Here is a 22,718-nt window from a genome sequence, read left to right on the forward strand (position 1 = left end):
CGATGGAGACTAAGGCCACCCGCCCTAAAGAGATGACTCTGGGGATCTATTGGAAAGTCAGGCTTCCTCCAGCCCCCCAATCTGGATGGGAGTCAGACTGGTGCCCCAGGGCCACACAGACAACCCCATGAAACACTGGGTCTGCCTGGCCCCGTCTCTGCCCTGCCTGACTCCCTGGGCCTGGGGTCCCCACTCAGAGCTGTGGGGTATAGGGGCAACCATGCAGCAGGAGACCATGTGGGAGGCCAGAGCCAGGGCCTCCTCCTCCAGACAGTCCCCCTCCAGGCGTGCAAAACCCTGCTTCCTCCCCTCCCCAACTCTGTGGATCCCCAGAAACCCTGGCAGCACAGAATGGCTGGTGGAGGGAGGTGAGGTGACTGTCGGTTCATCTGGCACAAGTCTGGCACAAGTCGTGACCTGTTGGGGGGGCGCCCAAGGAAATGTTTGGGATGACTCGAGCAGGCTGGCCCTTTAAGGCTCCTGTAACCGGACACCTGGGGGGGCCCGGGCGGCTCCCCGCTCAGCCTGACTGTTTGTCTCTCCCCTCCCTCCCCCTCCCGCCAGTCCCAGTTTAATCTGCTCAGCAGCACCATGGACCAGATGAGCAGCCGCGCAGCCCCGGCCAGCCCCTACACCCCGGAGCACGCTGCCAGCGTGCCCACCCACTCACCCTACGCGCAGCCCAGCTCCACCTTCGACACCATGTCGCCTGCGCCTGTCATCCCCTCCAACACTGACTACCCCGGCCCCCACCACTTCGAGGTTACCTTCCAGCAGTCAAGCACAGCCAAGTCTGCCACCTGGACGGTAAGTGTGCTGCGCCTCCAGGGGTGCCTGGCTGGCGCGGGTGGGAGGGTGTTGGTGGGCCAGTGCTGTCCGCCGAGGGTGTCCACTCACCAGGCAGAGAGGGGCACCAGGCAGGGGGGCGGGTCTGGGCTGGACGGTCTGGGTGTACCACCCTCAAACACGTGGCCAGAGTTGGCCGGCCTCCCGCAGGGATTCCGGGAGATGGACGTGGCTGGCCGTGAAGTCCCTGGGGCAGGGGACACCCCCTGCCAGCCCGCCTTTGCCAGACTCCTCTTAGCCTACCTGTGCTTGGTGGAGGCTCCAATGTGAAATCCTACATGGGTGGGCTGGGAGCCATTGGAGGATATCACCTGGGTCCAGGGGGCCACCTCCTCCAGACAGCAAGGCTAGGCTTTGCTCCTCCCACTGTCTGTAAGTGGTCATCACCAAGTGTTGGCATGAGACAGGGCACAGCAAAGGTGGAAACAGCAGCAGACTCAGGTCCTCCCTGTTGCCCATGGCGGGAGCCTGGCCTACAGCTGGGGTCTTGCCGATGTTAATGACATTCCATGTGCTTGTGGCGCTCACCGTGGGCTGGGCACTGCGCTAGGCACTTTAAGTACAGGCAGCACCCAGCTTAGGATGGGGTTCCGTTCCAATGACTGTCATAAGTTGATTCTGACATAAGATGAATACTTCATTTTTTTTTTTTTTAGCTTTCATCATTATTGCCTTTTATTATCAGCATCTTTATTTGTTTTTTGGGGTTGGAAACATTACATATAAACTTACAGATATGATGACATCAGCAAATTATGCGTGAAGCATTTTATGTAATACATATTACTAATGATAAGATGTGCAAAGAAAAAAACACAGACCGTCCAAAGTGCAGTCTGTTGTAACCTGAATACCTTGTAAGTAGGGTACTACCTGTGTATGTTAACAGGCAGTTTTCATTCCCATTTACAGCGGAGGAAACTGAAGCTTGAGGGGGAAGGGAGAAGGTAATTTACTCGAAGTTATGCAAAGAGTAAGTGGGGGCTGGGATGGAAGCAGTGCCCGCTTCAACATCTGTGCTTAGGTCCACTGTACTGCACTGTCCCTACTGCTGCTGGGAGAGAAAGGAGCTGCCAGATCCCTAGGGTAACACCAAGACTCCCCACACCGCCACCCAGCCCTGGGCAACCTCTGGCTTGCCTCTTAGTGAGGGGCCAGGGGACGGGCAGGAAAGCAGCTCCAGGGGCTTCTGGTCCCCTGGCCCACTGAAATGGGGGAGCATGAGCCTTGCCTTGGCCCGCACCCCACTGACTTTGGGAGGTGCAGCCCCCACCTCTCAGAAGTTCCAGATGTGGGGTCTCTTGGCAGTGCCCTGTCCTCCTTGAGGCTCCACTGCCCGTTGGGTCCCTTGTCCCACAGGTAACAGCTAGATGCTCACCCCAGCCCCACCTGGAGCACAGACAGGCTGGAGCTAAGTGGTCCGGAGTGGCCGTGTACACACCTTCATGAGCACTGACTGAGCAGGTGCCCCCTGCCCCTGCTCTACCCCTTTAAGTCCTGAGTCCCACCGTCTCTACTACCCTGCTGGCTGGAGCTCCTGGCTTTCCCACGCTCCTGGGTGGCTGGAGGTCTGGGTGGAGCCACAGGTAGCCAGTCCGGCGGTGGACAGACACCACCCGCCCAGATTGCTTCTGGGTTTTGCTCTGGCTGGGAGCTCCCTCCGGCCCCCTGCCCATCTTTACGCTAAGGCTCGATCGGGACTCGATGGATGGCCAGGTATTGCAGACCCATGCCTCTCTCTCCTCTCCGTTAATTGTTATCCCAATGCTCCTTACCTCATGCTGCTGGTGGGATTAAAGGAGATCATGCTGTCAAGTACGTAGCACAGGACTTATCTATTGTCACCGGCACGAGGTATGCCTTCACCATGTGGGTCTTTATTGTTATTGCAGCGGAGGTGGCTGCAGTAGGGTTGTTAAGGAGCCTGGCCCTCCTGACAAGGTTGCCCAGCAGTAAATACCAGCTGCTGGGAGGGTTCTCTTGGTAGTTCTATTGACTTGGAGAGGATCTTAGACAGTCTCTCCACCTCAGATTTGAGGCCCACCTGGGGGACCTGAGTCGGGTCAGGAAGCACAGAGAGTCCTCATGCCCGCACCCCTCTCCCCCCAGCAGGGACACATGGCCCCCCGTCCCACGTCCTGACTGTTCACTCATCCTGTCTAAGGGAAAGCCCCCCCAACACTGACATCTGTCAATTGGGGTCTGAGTCACCTGATCGTTTTGGGACCAGTTCTCCACGTGGAGGCCTGGCTGGCAACTCATGGTGCCCTGGCTTTGCTTCTTTCATGTTGTTTGGGAATGTGTTGGGGTCCCTGTCATGTTAGCGGGGCTTGGAGGGCCTCAGAGGTTCTGAGCTGATCCTCAGGCAGGGATGGGAGCTGCCTCTCTGCTGGTGCCCCCCAACTCAGGTGCCCCTTGGCTGCCTCTCTGCCCAGGTGCGTGGGCTTCAGGGCTGGGGCCAAGGCATTTGGTCCCGATGGCCCCAGCCCTGAGTGGCCCTTTAGGGTAGCCTGCCCAGGACCGAGACACCGGCTTGAAGCACCAAGGGTCAGCTCAGGCCCTAAGCTCTGACCCCCACGAGATGCCTGAGCAGCAGACACTGCCCAGCCTGGGTCCCGTTAGGGCTCTAGAGGAGCTGGTGGGGACAGAGGATGCTGTTGCTGAGCCCCTGCCCGGCCCCTCCCCAGCCTTTATCAGTACAGGGGGTAGAGGTGGGACAAACATTGATAATGAGATTTTTGGCACCTTGTCTGTCTGGGAGCAGACCCCCCGGTGTGCTTCTTCCCTTGCCCAGGGAGGGGGCAGGTGAGTGGCTGTCTCAAGTGCGGGACAGGGCACGCAGGCTGCCTGCTCACAGCTCTCAGGGTCCAACTGCGCAGCGCTGTCTAGGCTTGTCATTGGGCTCGCTGCCCTGGCCTCTGTGCACAGCCTCCACCACACCAGCCAGCTGGTAACTGATAGATAATGCATATTTTTCTCAAGTACAATTCCAAATTGACTGCTGCTTTCGTTCCTTTCCCCTCTGGAGAAAAACACCCCAACCCACTCCCAAGGGGCCACAGCGTTAATAGGGTCTTTGGCCTCTGCCTGGCTGAGGTCACCTGTGGGTCTCCCACCCTGGGCTGGGCATTCTGCCCTGGCCAGCTTCCTTTGGACTTCAGATCTCATGCCTGCGCTGCTTAGGCACTGGGTCTGGAGACCTCAGCTCACGGACATGCCTGTGTGTGCACACAGTACACATACCACATGTATACATGTGGACTGTGAACACACACATGTATGCACGTATACCACAAGGCATGAAGTGCGTCACACACACATGGGTGCATGCACACACCACATACACACATGTGCACACACACCACACAGGCATTCACATACGTACACACTACACACATGCCAGCACACACACCGTACAGAGGCACTCACGCACACCATATGTGCATGTGGCACACGACACACATGCATGCACACATACACGCACACACACTTCTTTCTGGTTGCAGCTCAGGGTTCTGACAAGTCCTCCCCACAGAAGGCCTAGAAAGAGCTGAGTGTGAAGGTAAATGGGTAGCCAGAGAAGGGATTTCTGCTCAGTCAAGAGCTTGTAAGCCAGGGCCCTGGTGGTGGCTTGAGTTTGGATTTGGCAGACAGGAACCGCATAGCTGGTGGGATGGACCAGAGACGACTGCGGAGTCTGAACCCTGGGTCTCGCTGGCCTGTGGCTGCTGCATCACCTCCTGCTTTCTGGTGTCCTGTCTGTAAAGGGTTACTGTGCGGTTCAGGAGCCTGGTTCTGTGACTCCTTAGGGCAGGGACTGGGCTGAGGGTGCACTCCACAGACACTGCTGTCTGCCCGCCATCTTGGGCAAGGTCGTCCCATCCTGGAGCCCTTTGGGGCTTTGGGGGGAGACAGACAACGTGAACCATCAGAGCTGCACATGACGGCCTGGCACCCAATGGGCACCTGATGCTCCTGAGCAGATGGACAGATGGATAGATGGACAGATGGAGCTGGGCCAGCGCCTTTTCTCTGTTTCGTGCCCTCCCCGGGAAGGCTGGCCCCGGGCCTATGGGTGACCTTGCTAAGGCTCCCTGAGCAGCCTGGGGGCTCAGCATGTGCCCTCTGCCAGGTCCCAGCCTGGCCTGTGGGGCCTGATGGCCACTCCATCCTGGGGGCTGCCCCAGGTTGGCAATAAAGTGGCAGATGGTCCTCAGGACCCCATGGAACAGAGAGAAAGAGTATAGCATTTTCCTGTACCAATCCTGTATGGGTTTTGGACTCTGTTCAGTCCAGACCAGCCTCTTCCTGCCCCCAGGCCAGGGCTGCCAGGAAAAGCACTGTCTTCAGTCTTCACAGGGTTCGGGAGGGTTCTGAGTTCAGGCATGAGGCCATGGTGTGGTTGGGAGCCCTGGCCCAGCATGACTTCGCAGGCTCCCCAGGCAGGCTGAGTGGCTCTGCCAATAGCCGCTGAGGTTGCTGTCCTCCCAGGGACGGGGTGTGATGGTGGGAGGCGAGTGGAGCAACAACCCAGCTGGTAACCAGGGGCTCTGGACAGACAGGAGCCCCGACACAGCCCCTGACAACCTCCAGCTGTGCTGGGTCCCAGCTGATGAGCATGTGTGTATGTGTGTGTGTGCGAGTGGGTGTGTGTGTGATGAATGACTGTATCTGAGTGTGTATGAGTCTGTGTGTGCATGTGTTGTGAATGAGTGTATGAGTGTGCATGCACCTGCATGTCTGAGTGTGCGTGAGTATGAGTCTGTGTGTATTGAGTGAGTGTGTGTCTGTGTGTGTGTGTGTGTGTGTTGTAAATGAGTGTGCCTGTGGGTGCATGTGTATGCATACAGGCATACACTCACAAGCCTGTGAGTGGATGTGAGTCTGTGTGCATTGAATGAGTGTGTGTGTCTGTGTGCGTGTGTATGTGTGAGCCTGTGAATCTGTGTGTGTGTGTGTTGTGAATGCGTGTGTGTGTGCATGTGTCTGTGTGCAGGTGTGTGTGGGGGCGTGAGCTTGTGTGTGTGTATGAGATTGTGTGGGTGTGTGAGTCTGCGCATGCATGCATGTGAGTATGAGTGAGTGTGTGCGTCTGCATATGTGAGTGTGAAGTTGAGTGTGTGTGTGCCTGGGAGATCCCCCCCAGGAGGAACACAGGGAAGGCGGGTCAGGGAAGCATGGGATTCCTGAGTAGAATGAGGCTGAGTCAATGCTGATGGATCTGGGAGAAAACTTTCCAGCCCCTCGGAGCTCTGTAAGCAGGAGAATAATAGCGGAGGTGTCCCAACACGACTGTGGTATCAACTGCGTTACCCTAAAAGTTTATGGAATGCATAAGTGGAATTAATACCTTTTACTGGCACCAAAGGCAATTATCTGTATTTAAAGCCGAGGGAAGCGTTCTAACAATGTTTATTGTGGAGATGAAACGTGGATTATTAAGGGGAAACAGGAACACTTAGGGAGAAATTGCAGCAATTGCTCGTATTGTGCCTGTCCTGCACCCCGGGAGCCTTGGGCCGGACCGAGCTTCCTGCAGGCTGGCACGGTGGGGGTCGGCGCTCCTGGGTCACGGCCCCAGAATAGGGTGGGGTAGGGTCACCTCATCTCTCTGTACTCCCCGAGGAGCTGTGACCCCTGAAGGAACCCTGCCCCTGGAGGTCATGAAACTAGCCTTGGGGGCACTGAGTGAAGGCGGGGAGGTCCCACAGCCCTGTGTCCCTGGGTGCCTGGGCTCCCAGCTCCAGCGCAGATGCCGACAGAGCTGGGTCCCAGGAGCCAAGGGGTACTTCCCATCCTGGGGGACACTGGAGGAGACAACACCAAGGCCTCTGCCCCACACCATCTGAGTTCTTTTAGGGGACACGAGAGAGAATCCCTTGAATGATAGGGCCTTGTTCCATAGGTTTGAGTTTGAAGCAGAATGGTCTGTTTTCTAGGACTCATTTCCCAAATGAAGACCACTTTCCTAGCATTCGAATTTTGGGTTAGAAACATTGATAGCTGTAGGCGGTTAAGGCAGGCATCTGCTAACACAAAAGTTGGAGGTTTAAGTCCACCCGGAGGTGCCTCGGAAGAAACTCCTGGTCATCTACGTCCCAAAGGTCACAGCCATTGAAAGCCCTGTGGGGCACAGTCTCCTCAGACACATGGGGCCTCCATGAGTCAGGGTTGACTCAACGGCACCTGGTTTTTGGCTTTAATACTGACAGCAAATGCTGCTCAGCCGATGCTCTGGGTGGCCGGGCTCAGCGCCCAGGACCGTTACCATGGGTCACCCTGCTGCAGCCCCATTGTAGGTGCTTTTACTCTTCCCACTGTATGATGGGGAAACTGAGGCTAAAAGAGGCACCCACCGGTGCAAGGTGGGCGGGCTCTGGGCCGGCAACCTGACCCCTGGCTCCCATTGTGCAGCTGTGTGTGCTGCTGTGGGTGCCTTCCCAAAAGGCCTGGTGCTCCCAGCTCCGTGGGGGACCTCAGGACCCCAGGTGAACCGACGGTGAGGAGGGGCTTGCCCCTTGAGGACTCTCTGCCTGCCCTGTCCTAAGCTGGTGGGCTCCGCCAGGCTGCCTAGTGGGAAGACACTCTAGCACTGACCCCCAAGTAGAATGTTGTCTGCCCATGAACACCTGGGGGCCGTGGCTGCCACACTCACTGCTTGAGTTTTGTTGACAAGTGAAAATCCCTCGAGAACACTCCAGGGATGACCAGCCTCTGAGGTAAACATGGAAACAGGCCAAGTGGCAGGAGCTGGGAGCGGTGGGCTCTCTCTTGGCCTCCCGGGGCCAGGCCCTGTCCCCGCCCCCACCCTCCCACCCCCACCCCTACTCCCACTCCCACCCCCACCCCCAATTTCATTACTGAGAAAGAAACCCGAACTATCCAGTTGATTCCAGCTCATGGCGACCTCACGTGTGTCAGAGTAGAACTGTGCTCCATAGGATTTTCGATAGCTGATTTTTTTTGGAAGCAGATCATCAGCCCTTTCTTCCAAGGTGCCTCTGGGTAGAATTGAACCATCAACCTTTCAGTTAGCAGCCAGATGTGTTAACAATTTGTATTACCGAGGGCACCCCCTTTAAAGAGAGGGCCACAGGTGAGGTCCTGCCTGGCTCCTGCTGGGACCAGATCTATGTCAAGATGGGGCCTAGGGGTGTCTGGGACTCTGGCACCATGTGGGAACTCAGAGGTGAGGTTGGGGTCACAGTGGAACAGAGGGTGAGGTTTTGCTTCCAAGCCTGGCGGGTCCCTGCCACCTCTGGGCCAGTGGTTAGTCACTGGGGGACCATTTTGGGGTTTCCTCAAGCTCAGGGTTGATGGATGGGCCCTGTAACCCCAGCTAGTCATACGTCCAGGCCTACCCCAGATTGGCTGGTCCAGAGCCCTGCCACTAGTGGAGAAGCCCTTAGCTGCCTCTAGGCATCCCATTGATTGTTTTAGGAGTCTCAGAAAGGGGAGAGGATGGAAAATTCCAGGGTGTTAGAGCTGGAAAGAAAAGCCCACCCTCCCCATTTTATAAATGGAGAGTGTGAGGCTCAGATGGGGGGTGGTGTCGAGGGTGAAGTCCCAAGCATGGGGTTTATGATGGGGCCACGGAGGCTGTAGGAGGCTTGTCTTGTTTTAAGGCAGAAGAGTCCTTTTTGTAAAGTTAATAGCACTCGAAGCTCAGTGAAGTCCAAGTTCAGAGGTTCCTGGGGAAACCACCAGTTGCTGGGGAGTCGATTCCGACTCACGGTGACCCCATGTGTGTCACTGTATAAGTCTGCTCCACAGGGTTTTCAGTGGCTGATTTTTCAGAAGTAGATCTCCAGGCTTTTCTTCTGAGGCACTTCTGGGTGGACTTGAACCTCCAACCTTTTGGTCAGCAGTCGAGTGCATTAACTGTTTGCACCATCTGGGACTCCTGGGGAAACCACACAGTAGCCTCAAGCCCAGGGTCACCCTAGGATTCCGGGCCCACCTCCTCTACTGCAGCCGTGACCCAGACAAGGCACTCATCTCCTCCCGCCTTGGGATCCCACATGCAGAAGGGACCCAGCAACATGGCCCCCCAGGGCTTTGGGGAGAATAAAGAGAGACAGGCCGGATGCCAAAGCCCTACTGAGGGCCACCGCGGTCTGCAGTAGGTGAATCAAGTGCTTAGATACGACAACTCTCCTGGCCCCAGGTGCTTTGCTGATTATTTATTTACAAGGTTCAGTGAAAACATTGATTTTAGCCAATTATTTCCTCAAAAGCTGAAACTGCCCACCCCCATGTGTCCACTAGCTGACTGGGTGGGAGCAGCCGTGCCCCTTCGAGAAAATGTAGGCTCTGTTCCTTCTAACTGGGATGGAGTTTACTTAGAGAAGACATCCCAAAGTCACCAATCCTCAGCCAGTAGGGCCATCTCAAACTGGCCTCGTTCCAGGGACCTGCCTACAGCCCCATGGAACAAGGCCAAGGTCAGACACCATAGGACCCATCTCCCAGGGCTACCTGCTAGAGACAACCTGACCCAAACAAGCACCTGCCCTCCAGAGAGGCCCACCTGGGCTCACCTCCCCATCTGCCCAGCCAGTGCCAATTCTGGCCCATCTGTGGGAAGCTGCTGGGCTGGAGGGAAGGAGCTGGCCCATCTGGCCCCTGGACTGACGTCAGCATCCAAAGTGGGGTGCCTATGGTCAGTCGGAGGCTGCAGGGCTATCCTGTGAGCAGAAGGTGCCTCTGAGACTCCTGGGTCCTGCCCATCCCCATGGCTGACCACAGACCTCTCAGTTCTGGCTTCTCGTCAAGGCCCCAGAGTAGGGTGGGGGCGAGGGCAGTGGGGAGCTGTCTTCCCCAGCAGTCAAAGGGCCCTCCCCACAGTGAGCAGAGCTACTGGTCTCCTGCCTCCCCACTTGACCCTGTGCCAGCAGGTCTTGGCGGCCGGCTGCCCACAGTCCTGACCTCTGGGGCCTGTGCCAGAGCTTTCCCTCCAAGGGCCAGAGTCCCGAGGAAAGATTGGCAGGGATGCCTGGTCCCAGCCGCCTTCTGCTGCTGGCAGAGTCGGACCCAGGCCCACTGGCGGAGGAAGCCCAGCCTGGAGCCGCAGGGGTAGGCGGAGGCTGAGGGGGATGCTTCAGACGGGGCCCTGGTTGGTGCCTCCAAGTGGGAGGAGGGGACTGTTGCTGGTTCCAGCTCCCAGGCTCCCTGCCAACCCCGCCCTGCCCCCAAGGACTGCAAGGATGCCCCTGCTTACCCCTCCACCCCCACAGCCCCCCTCAGCGTCTAGAGAAAGCCAGAGGGGGTGGCTGGGCCACAGAATAAAGCTCAGTGGAGGTGTCACCTGCCTGGGTGTGTCTCTGAGGACAAGGACAATGCCCACCTCTGCAGCCAGGGAAGTCCTGGCTTGGGTGAGAGTGATGACGCTGGCTGTGTGCCAGCTCCTCCCAGGCACTTCGCACGATAGTGTCATTGAAACAGACACAGCCCTCTGAGATGGGTCTCAGGACAACACTCAAGACTTGGGGCTGTCATGCAATGTTTCAGTAGCAAGTCTTGCCCCCTGCCCCTTGGGTCTCCTGCCCCTGGGGGACCTGAGCCCCACCCCAAGGGAAGGAGCTGGTGTGGCAATGAAGGGGTGCACAGTAAGAGGACCTTGTGCTGGGGGAGAATGAAGTAGAGTGTCCCCAAGGATGTGTCCCCCAAAGGGCCCCCCTCCCCTGGAGGGAAAAAAGAACCCAGCGGTGGGGGTTGGGGGCTTTAAACCAGGGGTTGTTAGCCTGGGTCCCTGTGTGAGTTTTTGGGGAGTTGGTGTGTGAGTCCACAGAACTCCATGCCAACTGTTGTATGGGTTGCCGTGGGAACTTTTCTAGGGAGAGAGGGCCTGTGACCTTGAGGAAGTCCTCAAATGGGGCTGTGACCCAAAGCAGGCAGACTGTGGCTCTAAACATACACACGTGCTTGCACACACACATACGCTCAGGGAAAGTGGATAAAAGTGGGGTATAAAAAAAATCATTAAAAAAAAAAATGAAAGCCCCCACTGCAGGCCACGTCTTCCAGAATCTGTTACAACAGATTCCCCCAAGCTGGTTAACGGTATTTGCGGTTTGCAAGATGCTACACGTCCCGGGAAATTGACAGACAAGTTATTATCACCTCTCCACTGTCCTCCTGCCCAGACCTGCCTGCGCCCGGGCACCCCAGCTGTTGGGAGCGGGCAAGGAAATTAACAGCCCCCACGCTCCGGCACCCACCCGCCTGCCGCCCTCTCGCCACCCTCCAAGCTACCGGCCTCGAGGCTCCCAGCCAGGTCAGGCCCATCTTGGACCGGGTGGGGTGGAGGAGAGGCTGGGGGAAGTGAGAAGGGGAGGGTGTCCCAGGAGAGAAAATGGGGGGGGGGAGGGATGGGCACACATGAGTGTTTCGGCAAATCATTTCCTGCAAGTACCAAGAAGCACACACATCCTGGAGCAGACAAGTCTAGACGGTTCTGTGTCAACAGCTGAAGATAAATAAGATTTTATCAGCTCAGAATTTGTTGAAACACATCCATCTAGCGGTTCTAGGAAAGGACGGGGGCGGGAGGGAGGCAGCATCTGCACGTGACCTCTTCCACAGAATGGAAAGGGACCCAGGAGCCCTGTCCCTTCGTTTTCTTCCAGCTCCAGGCCCCGGGTGGCCAGAGGAGGGCGAGGGGCCCATACCCCTGGGTTGAGGTCCGGCTCTCCAGGGCTCCGTCCAGGGTGGGACCCCTCACCAGAGACGGGGGCTGACCACTCAGGTGTGTGCCCCAAAGGCCACTTGAGCAAACCACCTGGGCAGCACTGGGCTGGGACACCTGTGGGGGGTGGGGCCGCCGAGGACCCATGGTGACCTTGTTTATGTTGCTGGGAGGCTCCGTGGCCTGAGGCCAGGGCCCCCCATCCATGGTAAGCCTCTGCAGCCGGGGGAGCCCTGGTTTGGGTGAGAGTAGTGACGCAGGCTTGTGCCAGCCCCTCATGTTCTGCGCCTGGAATCTGCCCCTTTCCCACCCACACTGCACTCTGGCTAGGAGACGTGTCGCCGCCCCGAGGTACCAGGGACAGCTCCCGGCGCCGCCGGAGCCAGAGGGTGGGCGGGGCGCTAGGCGGTTCCTCCTGGAGAGGGGGGTGCGCACGCCCGTGGAGCGTCCCGGCCCCGCCCAGGCGCTCTTCGGTCTTTCTATCTGGACGCTGGTCTCCCCAGTGACCGCAGCCCGAAAGTCCAGACACATGAGCCTCTGCTATGCCCCCATCTGGGACCACGCAGTGAGGGGGTGGGAGGACACATCTGCACCCTGCACCCGGGCTGGAGCGCTCCTCCTCCCTGTTTTGAGGGGCTGCTGTTCCTCCCGCGGTGATGGAACCAGGGGACAGCAGGGACCCGGACGTGCTCGTCTGTGAAATGAGGCAGAGCCGCCTGGCTGCCAGGGGATGCGGGAGCCAGGCTTCCCTAGACAAGGGCACTGCACTCCCCGGGGGGGCCGGCCGGTGGAAGCAGAGCCCTGGGCTTGGGATGGGAACGGGGCTGCTCCAAGGGAAAGGGCTTGGGCCGGGCAAGGGCTTTGAAGCCACTGCGCATTCAGACTGCACGAGTCAGCAGGGAGCCAGGGAGGCTGCGGACGCCTCCCAGCGGGCACACCTAGAACCCAGCTGCATCCTGTCGGAAGGTGGCTGTGAGCTACGCGGCCCCTTTTTTTCTTAGGAATGCAGTCCGCTCTGAGCCCTTTGACTTTGGCCAGCCATGATGACCCCTCATCTACCGCCTCAGCCACCACTAGTACAGAGGCAGATGGGTCCTGTGGTGGTCAGCCTGGACAGCGGCCTGGAGCCCCCCACCTCAGTTCAGCGCCAACCCTCCCCATACCTTCCACTTCATTTTTGGACAGCTGCTGGGGTAACAATCTGGACCAATTACCGTCTTTTACCATCTAGCTAATAATGAGAATGGTTATTATGTGTGCACCAGCTGACACCAGCCCCTGAGTAGTCTGGGGTTTTGGGGAGTTGAGGAGATTCCCACCCAGGGCCTGGAAAACAATAGGCGCTCAACAGATGCTGTGGGGATGGATTGCTCCCCGAATCCTTGCTGAGTAAATACCGTGCCACTAGTGTGTTCAGGACCCTGCAGTCCAGATGAGGTCCAGCATTCCCCCCCGGGCCTCCTCCTCCAGGAAGTCTTCTTGGTTGGCCCCTCCCACTGAAGTCTCTGAGCATCTCCCTGGTATTACTAGACAAATTGCATAATTGCATCAGAGTCAGGGACTCGTTCTTAGTCCTGGCTTGTGGATGGATATGAGGGCTGTGCATTAAATCTGCCCCTAGGCCTCTGGTCTGGGCTACTGCTGCCCTGGGCATAGCTGGCCTCCCTTAGTGCTGGAGAATCCTTTGTGCTCTGTGCACATCCCCCAGGGAAGGATGAAGGCAATATGCATGTATCGAGTACCAGCTGCATGCCTCCGTTTGCTGGGTATTACTAATGACAGACAAGGGGGATAGAGCTGGCTTCTTGCCCTCCAGGCACCAGAATTCCAGGGATGTGTTCACCCTGCACACAGGAGGAACTCCATAAATGCTCGCCATCTAGGCTGCCCCCAGGCCTCAGAGGAGCCTGGTAACATCCTCTCTGTCCAACGGCCTTGTGTCACTCTCACCTGCCCTGGGCACTGGCACAGGAGGAGCTGCCACCACCTGCCCACTAGCTGTAAGAGGAACAGCCCCCTGATTGCTGTCACCCAGGGGCCCCAAGTATGGTCACTCCTGTTTTCTGGGGTGGGGGTGACTGCTGACCTCCTTTGTCCATATCATTGTTAATGTTGCCCCCTCCCTCCCAAAGGATAAGTCAGTCACCCATCTCTGAGGTGGGACGGGACTGTTCACAGCCCCAACGCTCTGGGACACAGAGCCCCGGGGACTCACGTCCTCACCCTGACCGCCGAGCAGCCTGTGTCCAGGTTCTGGTTTCCTTGAACAAAAGGCTGCCTCCATCTTTGCCAGTTGGGGTTGGAAGGAGGCAGGCCTGCTGGTGGCTGGTGTAGCTGGCACAGCAGCCACTGCTATCTCAGAGCTCGGGCTGGCCAACAGGGTGCTGAGCAGGTGCCTGGATGGGCGCCTAGGAATAGGGTGTTGGAGGGGTCCACAGAGGGGAGGAGGAGCCCAAGGAAGGGGCTCCTGACTACATCCTGGTGGCCTGGCCAGCATCGCAGGGTCACCACCTGGGCAGGGTATGGGCTCAAGGTCACCAGCCTCACCCATCTCTCCCCCCACAGTACTCCCCCCTGTTGAAGAAGCTCTACTGCCAGATTGCCAAGACGTGCCCCATCCAGATGAAGGTGGCCACGCCCCCACCCCCCGGCACTGCAGTCCGTGCCATGCCGGTCTACAAGAAGGCGGAGCATGTGACTGAGGTCGTGAAGCGCTGCCCCAACCATGAGCTGGGGAGGGACTTCAATGAAGGTGAGGTCCCGTCCAGCCCAGGGGCCCCAGTGGTACAACACCCAAGCCAGGGAGGGGTGCTGGCCTGGGCCCCTGACGGAGAGGCAGCAGGTGCCTGCAAAAGGGGCTTCTAGTCCAGGCTGAGCCATTACCGTGAGGGGACTTTGGGCAACCCTCAGGCCCCCTGCCTTTCCTTGTGTTATGGCAGGCTGACCACATCTGTGGCCTGGCCCTTCCACTCTGACAGGCCTCAGTGCCGTGCCCACAGGAGTGCCTCCCTCCAGAGCAGGGCCAGTAGTCTGAGAGAGGTATGGTGCAGGAAGACCTTCTTGGACTGTGATACTGCGTGGGGCAGCCCCGCCGGTCAGCAGAAAAGCTGGAAAACAGGGCTCTGAGCCCAGATCCCAAGGTCCCACCTGGGGAGGCCGATGGACAGGGCTGTGGCTCCCCCAGTCTGCTGTAGTGCGCCCCAGCAGAGGGTGATGGGTGGCTAGGCTTTTCCCTGAAGCAGCATCCTCCCTGCAGGACAGTCTGCCCCAGCCAGCCACCTCATCCGCGTGGAGGGCAACAACCTCTCGCAGTATGTGGACGACCCCGTCACGGGCAGGCAAAGCGTCATGGTGCCCTACGAGCCCCCACAGGTAGGAGCTCCCCAGGGCTGGGTGGAGGGATCCTGTGAGACAGGTGAGAACCACAGCCGGGAGGCACAGCACATGCAAAGGTCTTGAGGTGAAGGCTGCAGGGGAAGGGGCTGTGAGATGTGGGGGGGGGCACAGAGAAGGCAGAAGTTTCTAGGGCTTGGGGGACACCATTCTGGAGCTGGTGCAGGGTCCAGTGGGATGAGAGACTGGGGGTAGAGAGAAGCAGAGGTTCTGAGACCCTGCAGAGGAGATGGTGGAGTGGGGGTGCCAGGATGGAGGTGGGATCAGCCATCCCAGTGGGCCAGGCTTCCCAGGGAGGATGAGACATTGAGCCTCCAACTTTCCTGTACCTAGTTCCCCAAGGCCCCCTTGGCTCCCACCCCATGCCTGATTTCCCAGGCCCTCTCGGCTCCCACCCCACGAGTCCGAGAGCAGACCTTTCTGTCTATGGGACTAGGTTCTGAACACACCATCCCCTCTGGCCCAAGGCTGCACTGTCTCCCCCTTCACCTGTGCCCTGCCTTCACCTGTGCCTAGTCGGCCTCCAGGAAAGCAGGACTCTCTCGCCCCCTAGTGGCAGTTCTGTGAACTGGTTTCCACACCCAGACTGAGAGACAGTGAAAACCCCAGTTCAGTGGTTCCGGGACAACCAGTGGTTCCCAGACAACCAGTGGTCAAGAGTTCCAGGTCCACGTCCCAGCTTTGTCACAATGCTATCCCTCGCCCTCGCCAAGCCCCACTTCATCCTGGGAGTGGGTGCTGGGGTGTGGGGGTGTTCCGCCCCTGACAGCTCTGGTCCCACATTCCACCAGAGCAGTGCTGGCACCTTGGAAGAGCTCATGGCATGCAACACATATGCACCCAGAGAGGCCTGTGCACATGGCCGCCAAACGCAGCCTCAAGAACTTTTCCTCTGACCTGTGTCAGGGAGAGGGTCGGGGCAACGTGGTTATAGGACCGAACGAGATCACAGGACTGTGGCTACCTGAAGCAAAGGCCAGGACTAAACCTTCTCAGTACCCAGAACCAGCACGGTGCTTGGCATTCAGTGTACTGCGTGGATGGAGGGGTGGATGGATTAGTGGACTGATTAGATGGATGGATGGGTGGGTGGATCCATGATCCATGAATGGATTGGATGGATGGTTGGAAGAATGGATTAATAGATTGATTGGTTGGAAGGATGGCTGGCTGGCTGGCTGGCTGGCTGGCTGGATGGCTGGATGGCTGGATGGATGGATGGATGGATGGATGGATGGATGATGATGGATGGGTGGGATGGATGGATGATGATGGATGGGTGGGATGGATGAATGGATGGATGGATGGATGGATGGATGGGTGATGATGGATGGATGGATGGATGGATGGATGATGATGGATGGATGGGTGGGATGTATGGATGGATGATGATGGATGGGTGGGATGGATGGATGAATGGGATGGATGGATAGATGGATGGATGGGATGAATGTGATGGATGGATGGTGATGAATGGATGGATGATGATGGATGGGTGGGATGGATGGGTGAATGGGATGGATGGATGATGATGGATGGGTGGGATGGATGGATGAATGTGATGGATGGATGATGATGAGTGGGATGGATGGATGGATGATGATGGATGGGTGGGATGGATGGATGGATGATGATGGATGGGTGGGATGGATGGTGAATGGGATGGATGGATAGATGGATGAATGGGATGGATGGATGGATGACAGAGGGCCACAGAGAAGGGCCTTGGTCCCACCTCCCCCATGTCTATCCACAGCCAGGACTAAATGTGGGGGCTGGGGCTTCCCAGCCTAGGAGCCTCCACTTTGATGTGTCGGGGCCTATGCGCTGACACTACAGCCTTTTTCCTGCCCCCCCGTGCAGGTGGGAACGGAATTCACCACCATCCTATACAACTTCATGTGCAACAGCAGCTGTGTGGGGGGCATGAACCGGCGGCCCATCCTCATCATCATCACCCTAGAGACCCGGGAGTGAGTCTACTGGCACGTGGGGGTAGGGCAAGGACTTGGGCCAGTGTTACTGGGGGGCTTGACATGGGGACATAGAAGCCAAGGCCAGAGGCTAGTGCCAAGCCCTGGAGGCGAGTTTGGGAAAGGGACCCTGTATGTAATTTTGCAGGGCCACCAGGCCTTGCTGCTTCGAGGGAGGGGTATTCCCCCAGCCTGCAGGGGCTGCTTGGGTGGGAGCTGGGGCTGGGAAGGAGGCAGGGCCTGGAGTCCAGGCTTATGTCTCAGAACAGCCCTTTTGGCCTTCTTAGCATTGGCTCCCTCTGTCCTTAAGCTCCTGCTCCCCTCACTGGGCACTCAGCCCTAGCTCCTCCACCATCAAGCCCACCCTGTGGGGCCTGCAGGGCTGGGGAGTGGGCAGGGTTGACAGTGGGCCCAGAAGTTCACTGTTCCGACTGTGCCTGCCCCACAGTGGACAGGTGCTGGGCCGCCGGTCCTTCGAGGGCCGCATCTGTGCTTGTCCAGGCCGTGACCGAAAGGCTGATGAGGACCATTTCCGTGAGCAGCAGGCCCTGAACGAGAGCGCCGCGAAAAGCGGGGCAGCCAGCAAACGCAGTGAGTGGGGCTTGCGGCTAGGGCACCAGAACCGGGTCGGCCCTGCCATGGGGGGCTGTGAAAGGCCTGCTGGGGTGGCTTCGGCCTGAGTCCAGGGGACTGAGTGAGCACAGCCCCAGGCAGGACCACTGTGATGACAGACCTGCTCATCCCTGGGTCTCAGACTCTGAGGCCATCACCTGTGGCCGCCTCTGGCCCAGCTCCACCTGGCGGTCGCCATCAGGGCTGGGTGTCCAGCGTGGGCAGCCCCAGGGTTTGCCCATGGTGGGGTTAACTATCTCTGGACTTGGGGGTCTGTGAGCTGTGCCTGCCTACCTAGCCCCTTGCATACGGCCCCTCTCACCACTCACCCAGCCTCTCCTTCCTCCATCTAGCATTCAAGCAGAGCCCCCCGGCCATCCCCTCTCTGGGGGCCAACGTGAAGAAGAGACGGCATGGGGACGAGGATATGTACTACATGCCCGTGAGTGCGCACAGATGGGGAAGAAGGGTTCAAGATGCCTGGTCCTGCCTAAGGCCACCAGGGGCAGCCCCACACTTCTGAGAGCTGAGGCCCAGGGCTCCAAAGGCAGGCATGGAAGGAAGTGCCAGCTCAAAGTCAGACCTGGCAGACCCGGTAGGGGCGGGGCCCTAAGAGTCAGCAGTTGTGAGTCACACAAACCTTAGACAGGGAACGTGCAGATCCCCCAGGGTCCATCAGGAATGCCATCATGCTCACCTAGCCTGGGCCATCCAGTGCCCTGTGTGTGGCCCCTCCCCTAGAGACTGACACCGGCTGCTCAGGCCCATCGTCAGTCAGGAGCTGTTCATTGCTTCAGTCATTTGAGAATCGGTCTCATTTTAAACCTCTGTATTTGCTGAGCGCCTCTGTCCCCTCAGCACCCATTGTTCTCAGTGCTGGGGGAGGGGTGGCAAGGGCAGTGGGCAAAGGCAGGAACAGGAGGCCCGTGGTCTGCTCCGGGAGACTGACAGGACAGGGGCTCTGGCCAGGCCTGCTCCCAGGGAACAGGGGAGGGGCCCTCGGTGCTGGGGAGCCCCAGGTAAGGAGCCGCCCTGTGTTGCCAGCTAGCATCCTCCAGAGCCTGTGGCTGCCTACAGCCACAGAGGGTCTCGGGCAGGGGGTAGGCGGCATCTGTGTGCACCTGGCAACGGTTTGGCTCTCTCTCAGGTGCGGGGCCGGGAGAACTTTGAGATCCTGATGAGGATCAAGGAGGGCCTGGAGCTGACGGAGCTGGTGCCGCAGCAGCTGGTGGACTCCTACCGGCAACAGCAGCAACAGCTCCTGCAGAGGCCGTGAGTATAGCCCAGCCCTCGCCACTGCATCCACGTCAGCCAACATGGCATCTGGCCCAGCATCCACCAGGGGCAGGGGAGGTCCCACGCAGCAGGGAAAAGGCCAGGAGTGCCAGAGACACCTGGGACAGCGGTGTGTGTAGAGGGACTCAGAGGGCCACATGGGGTCACAGGGCTCCCCCCCAGGAAGCCTTCATGGGCTGCCCTATGTCCTGCTGTACACCTGTCACCTCGCCTTCTTCTAGGTCCTGAGTCTCAGGAGCAGCTTGAGGCAGGAACCCCTGGGCTGGCACAGGGGTGACGCCAAGGGGGAAGGAGTGGCCAGATGACTTCACCCACAGACCAGGGGCCTGAGCCCCTCTTGGCCTCCACCCGACCCCGTTGGGCTCCCGCTTGAGAGTAGGCAGGAGAGAAGGCGCAGGCTTACATGGGGCCGGCGGGATGAGAAGGAAGCCCCACCCCAATGTCTTGGCTGGAGGCTGGGGTCACCATCTACCACCACACAGGGCAGTGTGGGTATCACAGAGGGAGCCTAGGAGAGGCTGCAGCTCTGACATTTGACCAATGTGCTGTCACTTACCCAGCAGGAGCCACCTGCAGCCCCCGGCTTACGGGCCCGTCCTGTCGCCCATGGGCAAAGGGCATGGCAGTACCAGCAAACTGCCCTCCGTCAACCAGCTGGTGGGCCAGCCTCCCCCGCACGGTTCAGCAAGTGGGCCCAGCCTGGGACCTGTGGGTGAGTATCTCCAGGGGATGCCTGGGGCCATGGGGAGACCCCACTTCTGCCAAGTTCAGGCCTGGCACTCAGGCCTCAACCTCCCTCCACCTGCTCTGGCCTGAGGACAGGGAGCTCAGCTCAGGGTGTCAGCCCTGTTCACTGCCCCCTAGGGAGGACGGTATCTGTGGGAGCAGAGGATGGCACGGGGAAGGTCACATATGTCACACCCTGGCCCCACCTCTTGGAGGCCGAGGGACCCTGGGATGGTTTCTGAACCCCCCAGAGGTTCGGCTTCCCCATTAGCAAAATGGCAGCAAAAGTGCCAGACGCCCTCTGGTGGGGATGAGATGATGAGGGTGGGAAGTGCCTATCTCAGTGTTGGGGTGGGGATAGAGCAGGGGCTCCCTGGGAAGGGTTCCCGTGGGCACAGCCTGCCATGTTACCAGTGCTGTGAGCAGTGTTTTCGCGGTGTGACAGAGCTTGAATCCAGCCCTGACTCCAGCCCCAGAGCTCTCTACCGCTGCCCCCTTGCTTCCATCCTTCAAGCCTGGGTGGGGCCTGCACTGGATGCACAGGCTGGCTCACTCTGACAGTCTGCCTTTCAAACAGGCCCTGGGGTGCTCAACAGCCACAGCCACCCGATGCCATCCAATGGCGAGATGAACGGTGTCCACAGCTCGCAGCCCATGGTCTCGGGGTCCCACTGCACCCCGCCACCTCCCTACCATGCAGACCCCAGCCTCGTCAGGTAAGTAGGCTGCTGCTGGGCCCAGGCTGGGCCTGTGCTGTTGCTGTGTCCACTAACCTTGGTCTGCCTGTGGCTCCCAGTCAGCTGGCCTTCAGCCCCCCACCCCCCAGCCATCCCTGCATGCCCCCGTCCTCTGGTGTTTAATCACTCTGCCAGCTCAAGGACAGAAGCAGACAGCGACACGCCAAGAGTGGGTATGGGGGAGACAGTTTGCTAGTTGTTAGGTGCCATGGAGTCGGTTTTGACTCAAAGCGACCCTACATGACAGAGTAGAACTGTCCCACAGGGTTTTCTAGGCTGTAATCTTTATGGGAACGGATCTCCAGGCCTTTCTCCTTTGGAGCCTCTTGGTGGGTTTGAACCACCTACCTTTCAGTTAGCAGCTGAGGGCTTAACCATTGTGCCATCAGGGCTCTTTACAGTTGGCTTAGAAAAAAGAAAAGCACAGAGCCAGGGGTTACTTGGCAGATGTGTCATGGGTTATTATGCACACATCTGTCCGGGAGTGCACAGCTGTGCCGGAGTCACCATGTGTGAGGAAGTCTCTGCCTGGCTAGGCCGCTTGGAAGAGGAACACACCCACACTGAGTGTGGAAGTGGACACTAACACTGCTTTATCTTTCAAACTCTCTCTGCAGTTTTCTAACAGGCTTGGGGTGTCCCAACTGCATCGAGTATTTCACCTCGCAGGGGTTACAGAACATTTATCACCTGCAGAACCTCACGATCGAGGTAAATGCCCGCAGCTCCCCCACCACTGGGCAGGCGCCGCCCGAGCCCCCACCCCAAAAGGTGGCAAAGAGCGTCTCCTCCTTCCTGGCCAGCTGCTCCCAGTCCCTGTTCTTTCTAGTGGGAGGGGAAGCTGGGACACTTGGGAAGTCCTCCCCATAAGCAGTCAGAGTCCACAGCCTCACCAGCGCCTTCCGCTCTGAGGTCACCCTGGCAAGTCACTGGGCAGCAGGCGGGGTGGGGCACACTCAGGCCTCCCGTGGAGAGACCTGCCCCTGGACTTGAGGCTTCCCTCCTGTGCTAGCATCTTGGCCCCAGCGGCCACTCTGCCTTTGACTTTTATGGGACTGCTGTCCCCAAGGCTGAGAATTGCAGACTATAAGAGCCAGAGGGAGCTTGGCGCCAGTCCAGGTCAGTGCCCCTTTACCCGAGGGGACACTGAGGCCCAGAAAAGGCCAAGGATCCTATAGCCTATCACGCACCTGAGAACTGGATGCCCCCTGGTTCCTCTTTAGGTTGATTAAACCAGTTCCCCTTGGGTCAACCCTGACGTGTGACCACCCCCTGTGTGTAGAGTAGGACTGTGCTCCATGGGGTTTTCAATGGCTGGTTTTTCAGGCCTTTCTTCCGAGGAGACTCTGAGTGGGCTTGAACCTCCAACCTATTGGTTAGGAGCCCAGCACATTAACCATTTGCACCCCCTGCCCCCCAAAAATACTCGTTGCCGTTGAGTTGGTTCCAATTCATAGTGACCCTATAGGACAGAGTAGAACCGCTCCATAGGGTTTCCAAGGAGCAGCTGGTGGATTCGAACCGCCAGCCTTTTGGTTAGCATCCATCTCTTAACCATTGTACCACTTGAGGGTACTGGCCTGCTAATGCCAACATGGGAAGGACTTGTTGTGCTTGTAGCCTGGGCTCACCTTGAACCAGGACTCACTGTCAGGCCAGCTTTGAGAAATCGGGACACCCGGCTGTTAGGCTAGTGACTCTCAGGGATTGCAGCTCAGTCCCTTGGACCCCCTCCAGGCCCTCTCCTTGCCCCAGCTGAGGCCAGGCCAGAGGCTTCTCCTGCTCATTCTAGCCCAGGGCCTCAGGTCTCAGAGACTCAGGTTGTCAGAGGGGCTGGAGCTAGCTGCTCAGCCTGACTCTCCCCAAGGTGGAGCAGCTAACTCAGGGTGACCATTGTGTATGTGCTACTAACACTGTTCCCGTACCCCGTCCCCAGTGACCCACGGCCAGGGGCTCAGCACTGCCGGCCAACCCGAGTGCAATGTGAACCTTGTCTCCCCCAGCGCAATGCGTTGTGCTTCTGGCGTCTGTGTTGGGTGACTGGGGAGTGAGGTCGAAGTGTGCTTCCAAAGGCAAGGCCGTAGGGCTGCCAAGCTCCAGGGCAGGGGGCAGGTGGCCTCTGGCCTGCTGTGGGGTGCTCAGTGAGCCTGCCCACTGTTCCCACTGGGACAACTCCACCCCACACAGCCTCTAGTGACCCTCTGTTCTCTCCCCTCTACTTCTCCACCCCTGTAAATGTCCCTACTCTGCTCTCAACCACCTAGTTAGGTGGCCCAGACCGGCCCTCCACCCAGGTTCCTCCTAGCCCCTCTGCTTCCCACTTCCTCCAGACTGACTCCCCTCCACCAAGTTCCAGGGCAACAGTGGGTTCTAAGCCCAGGGTGCTGGCCAGCCCCAAGGGGCTCTTGGCTGCCTCATGCCTAGGGCACAAGGGTGGCCCGTCCCACT

General features: G+C 58.6%; 1 protein-coding gene across 1 annotated transcript in view; it reads left to right on the forward strand.

Moving 5' to 3' along the window:
• TP73 (tumor protein p73) overlaps nucleotides 1–22,718 on the forward strand; it is a 67,680-nt gene that overhangs the window by 41,846 nt on the left and 3,116 nt on the right. The window contains exons 5-14 of the mRNA XM_049877702.1: nucleotides 565–807; nucleotides 14,099–14,285; nucleotides 14,790–14,905; nucleotides 16,790–16,899; nucleotides 17,348–17,490; nucleotides 17,865–17,953; nucleotides 18,659–18,783; nucleotides 19,371–19,519; nucleotides 20,111–20,249; nucleotides 20,888–20,981. Coding sequence (XP_049733659.1) covers nucleotides 565–807; nucleotides 14,099–14,285; nucleotides 14,790–14,905; nucleotides 16,790–16,899; nucleotides 17,348–17,490; nucleotides 17,865–17,953; nucleotides 18,659–18,783; nucleotides 19,371–19,519; nucleotides 20,111–20,249; nucleotides 20,888–20,981 — 1,395 coding nt within the window. The remainder of the gene's footprint in view (nucleotides 1–564; nucleotides 808–14,098; nucleotides 14,286–14,789; nucleotides 14,906–16,789; nucleotides 16,900–17,347; nucleotides 17,491–17,864; nucleotides 17,954–18,658; nucleotides 18,784–19,370; nucleotides 19,520–20,110; nucleotides 20,250–20,887; nucleotides 20,982–22,718) is intronic.

The sequence above is a fragment of the Elephas maximus genome, chromosome 3 (assembly GCF_024166365.1).
Source record: "Elephas maximus indicus isolate mEleMax1 chromosome 3, mEleMax1 primary haplotype, whole genome shotgun sequence".
Lineage (NCBI taxonomy): Eukaryota > Metazoa > Chordata > Mammalia > Proboscidea > Elephantidae > Elephas > Elephas maximus.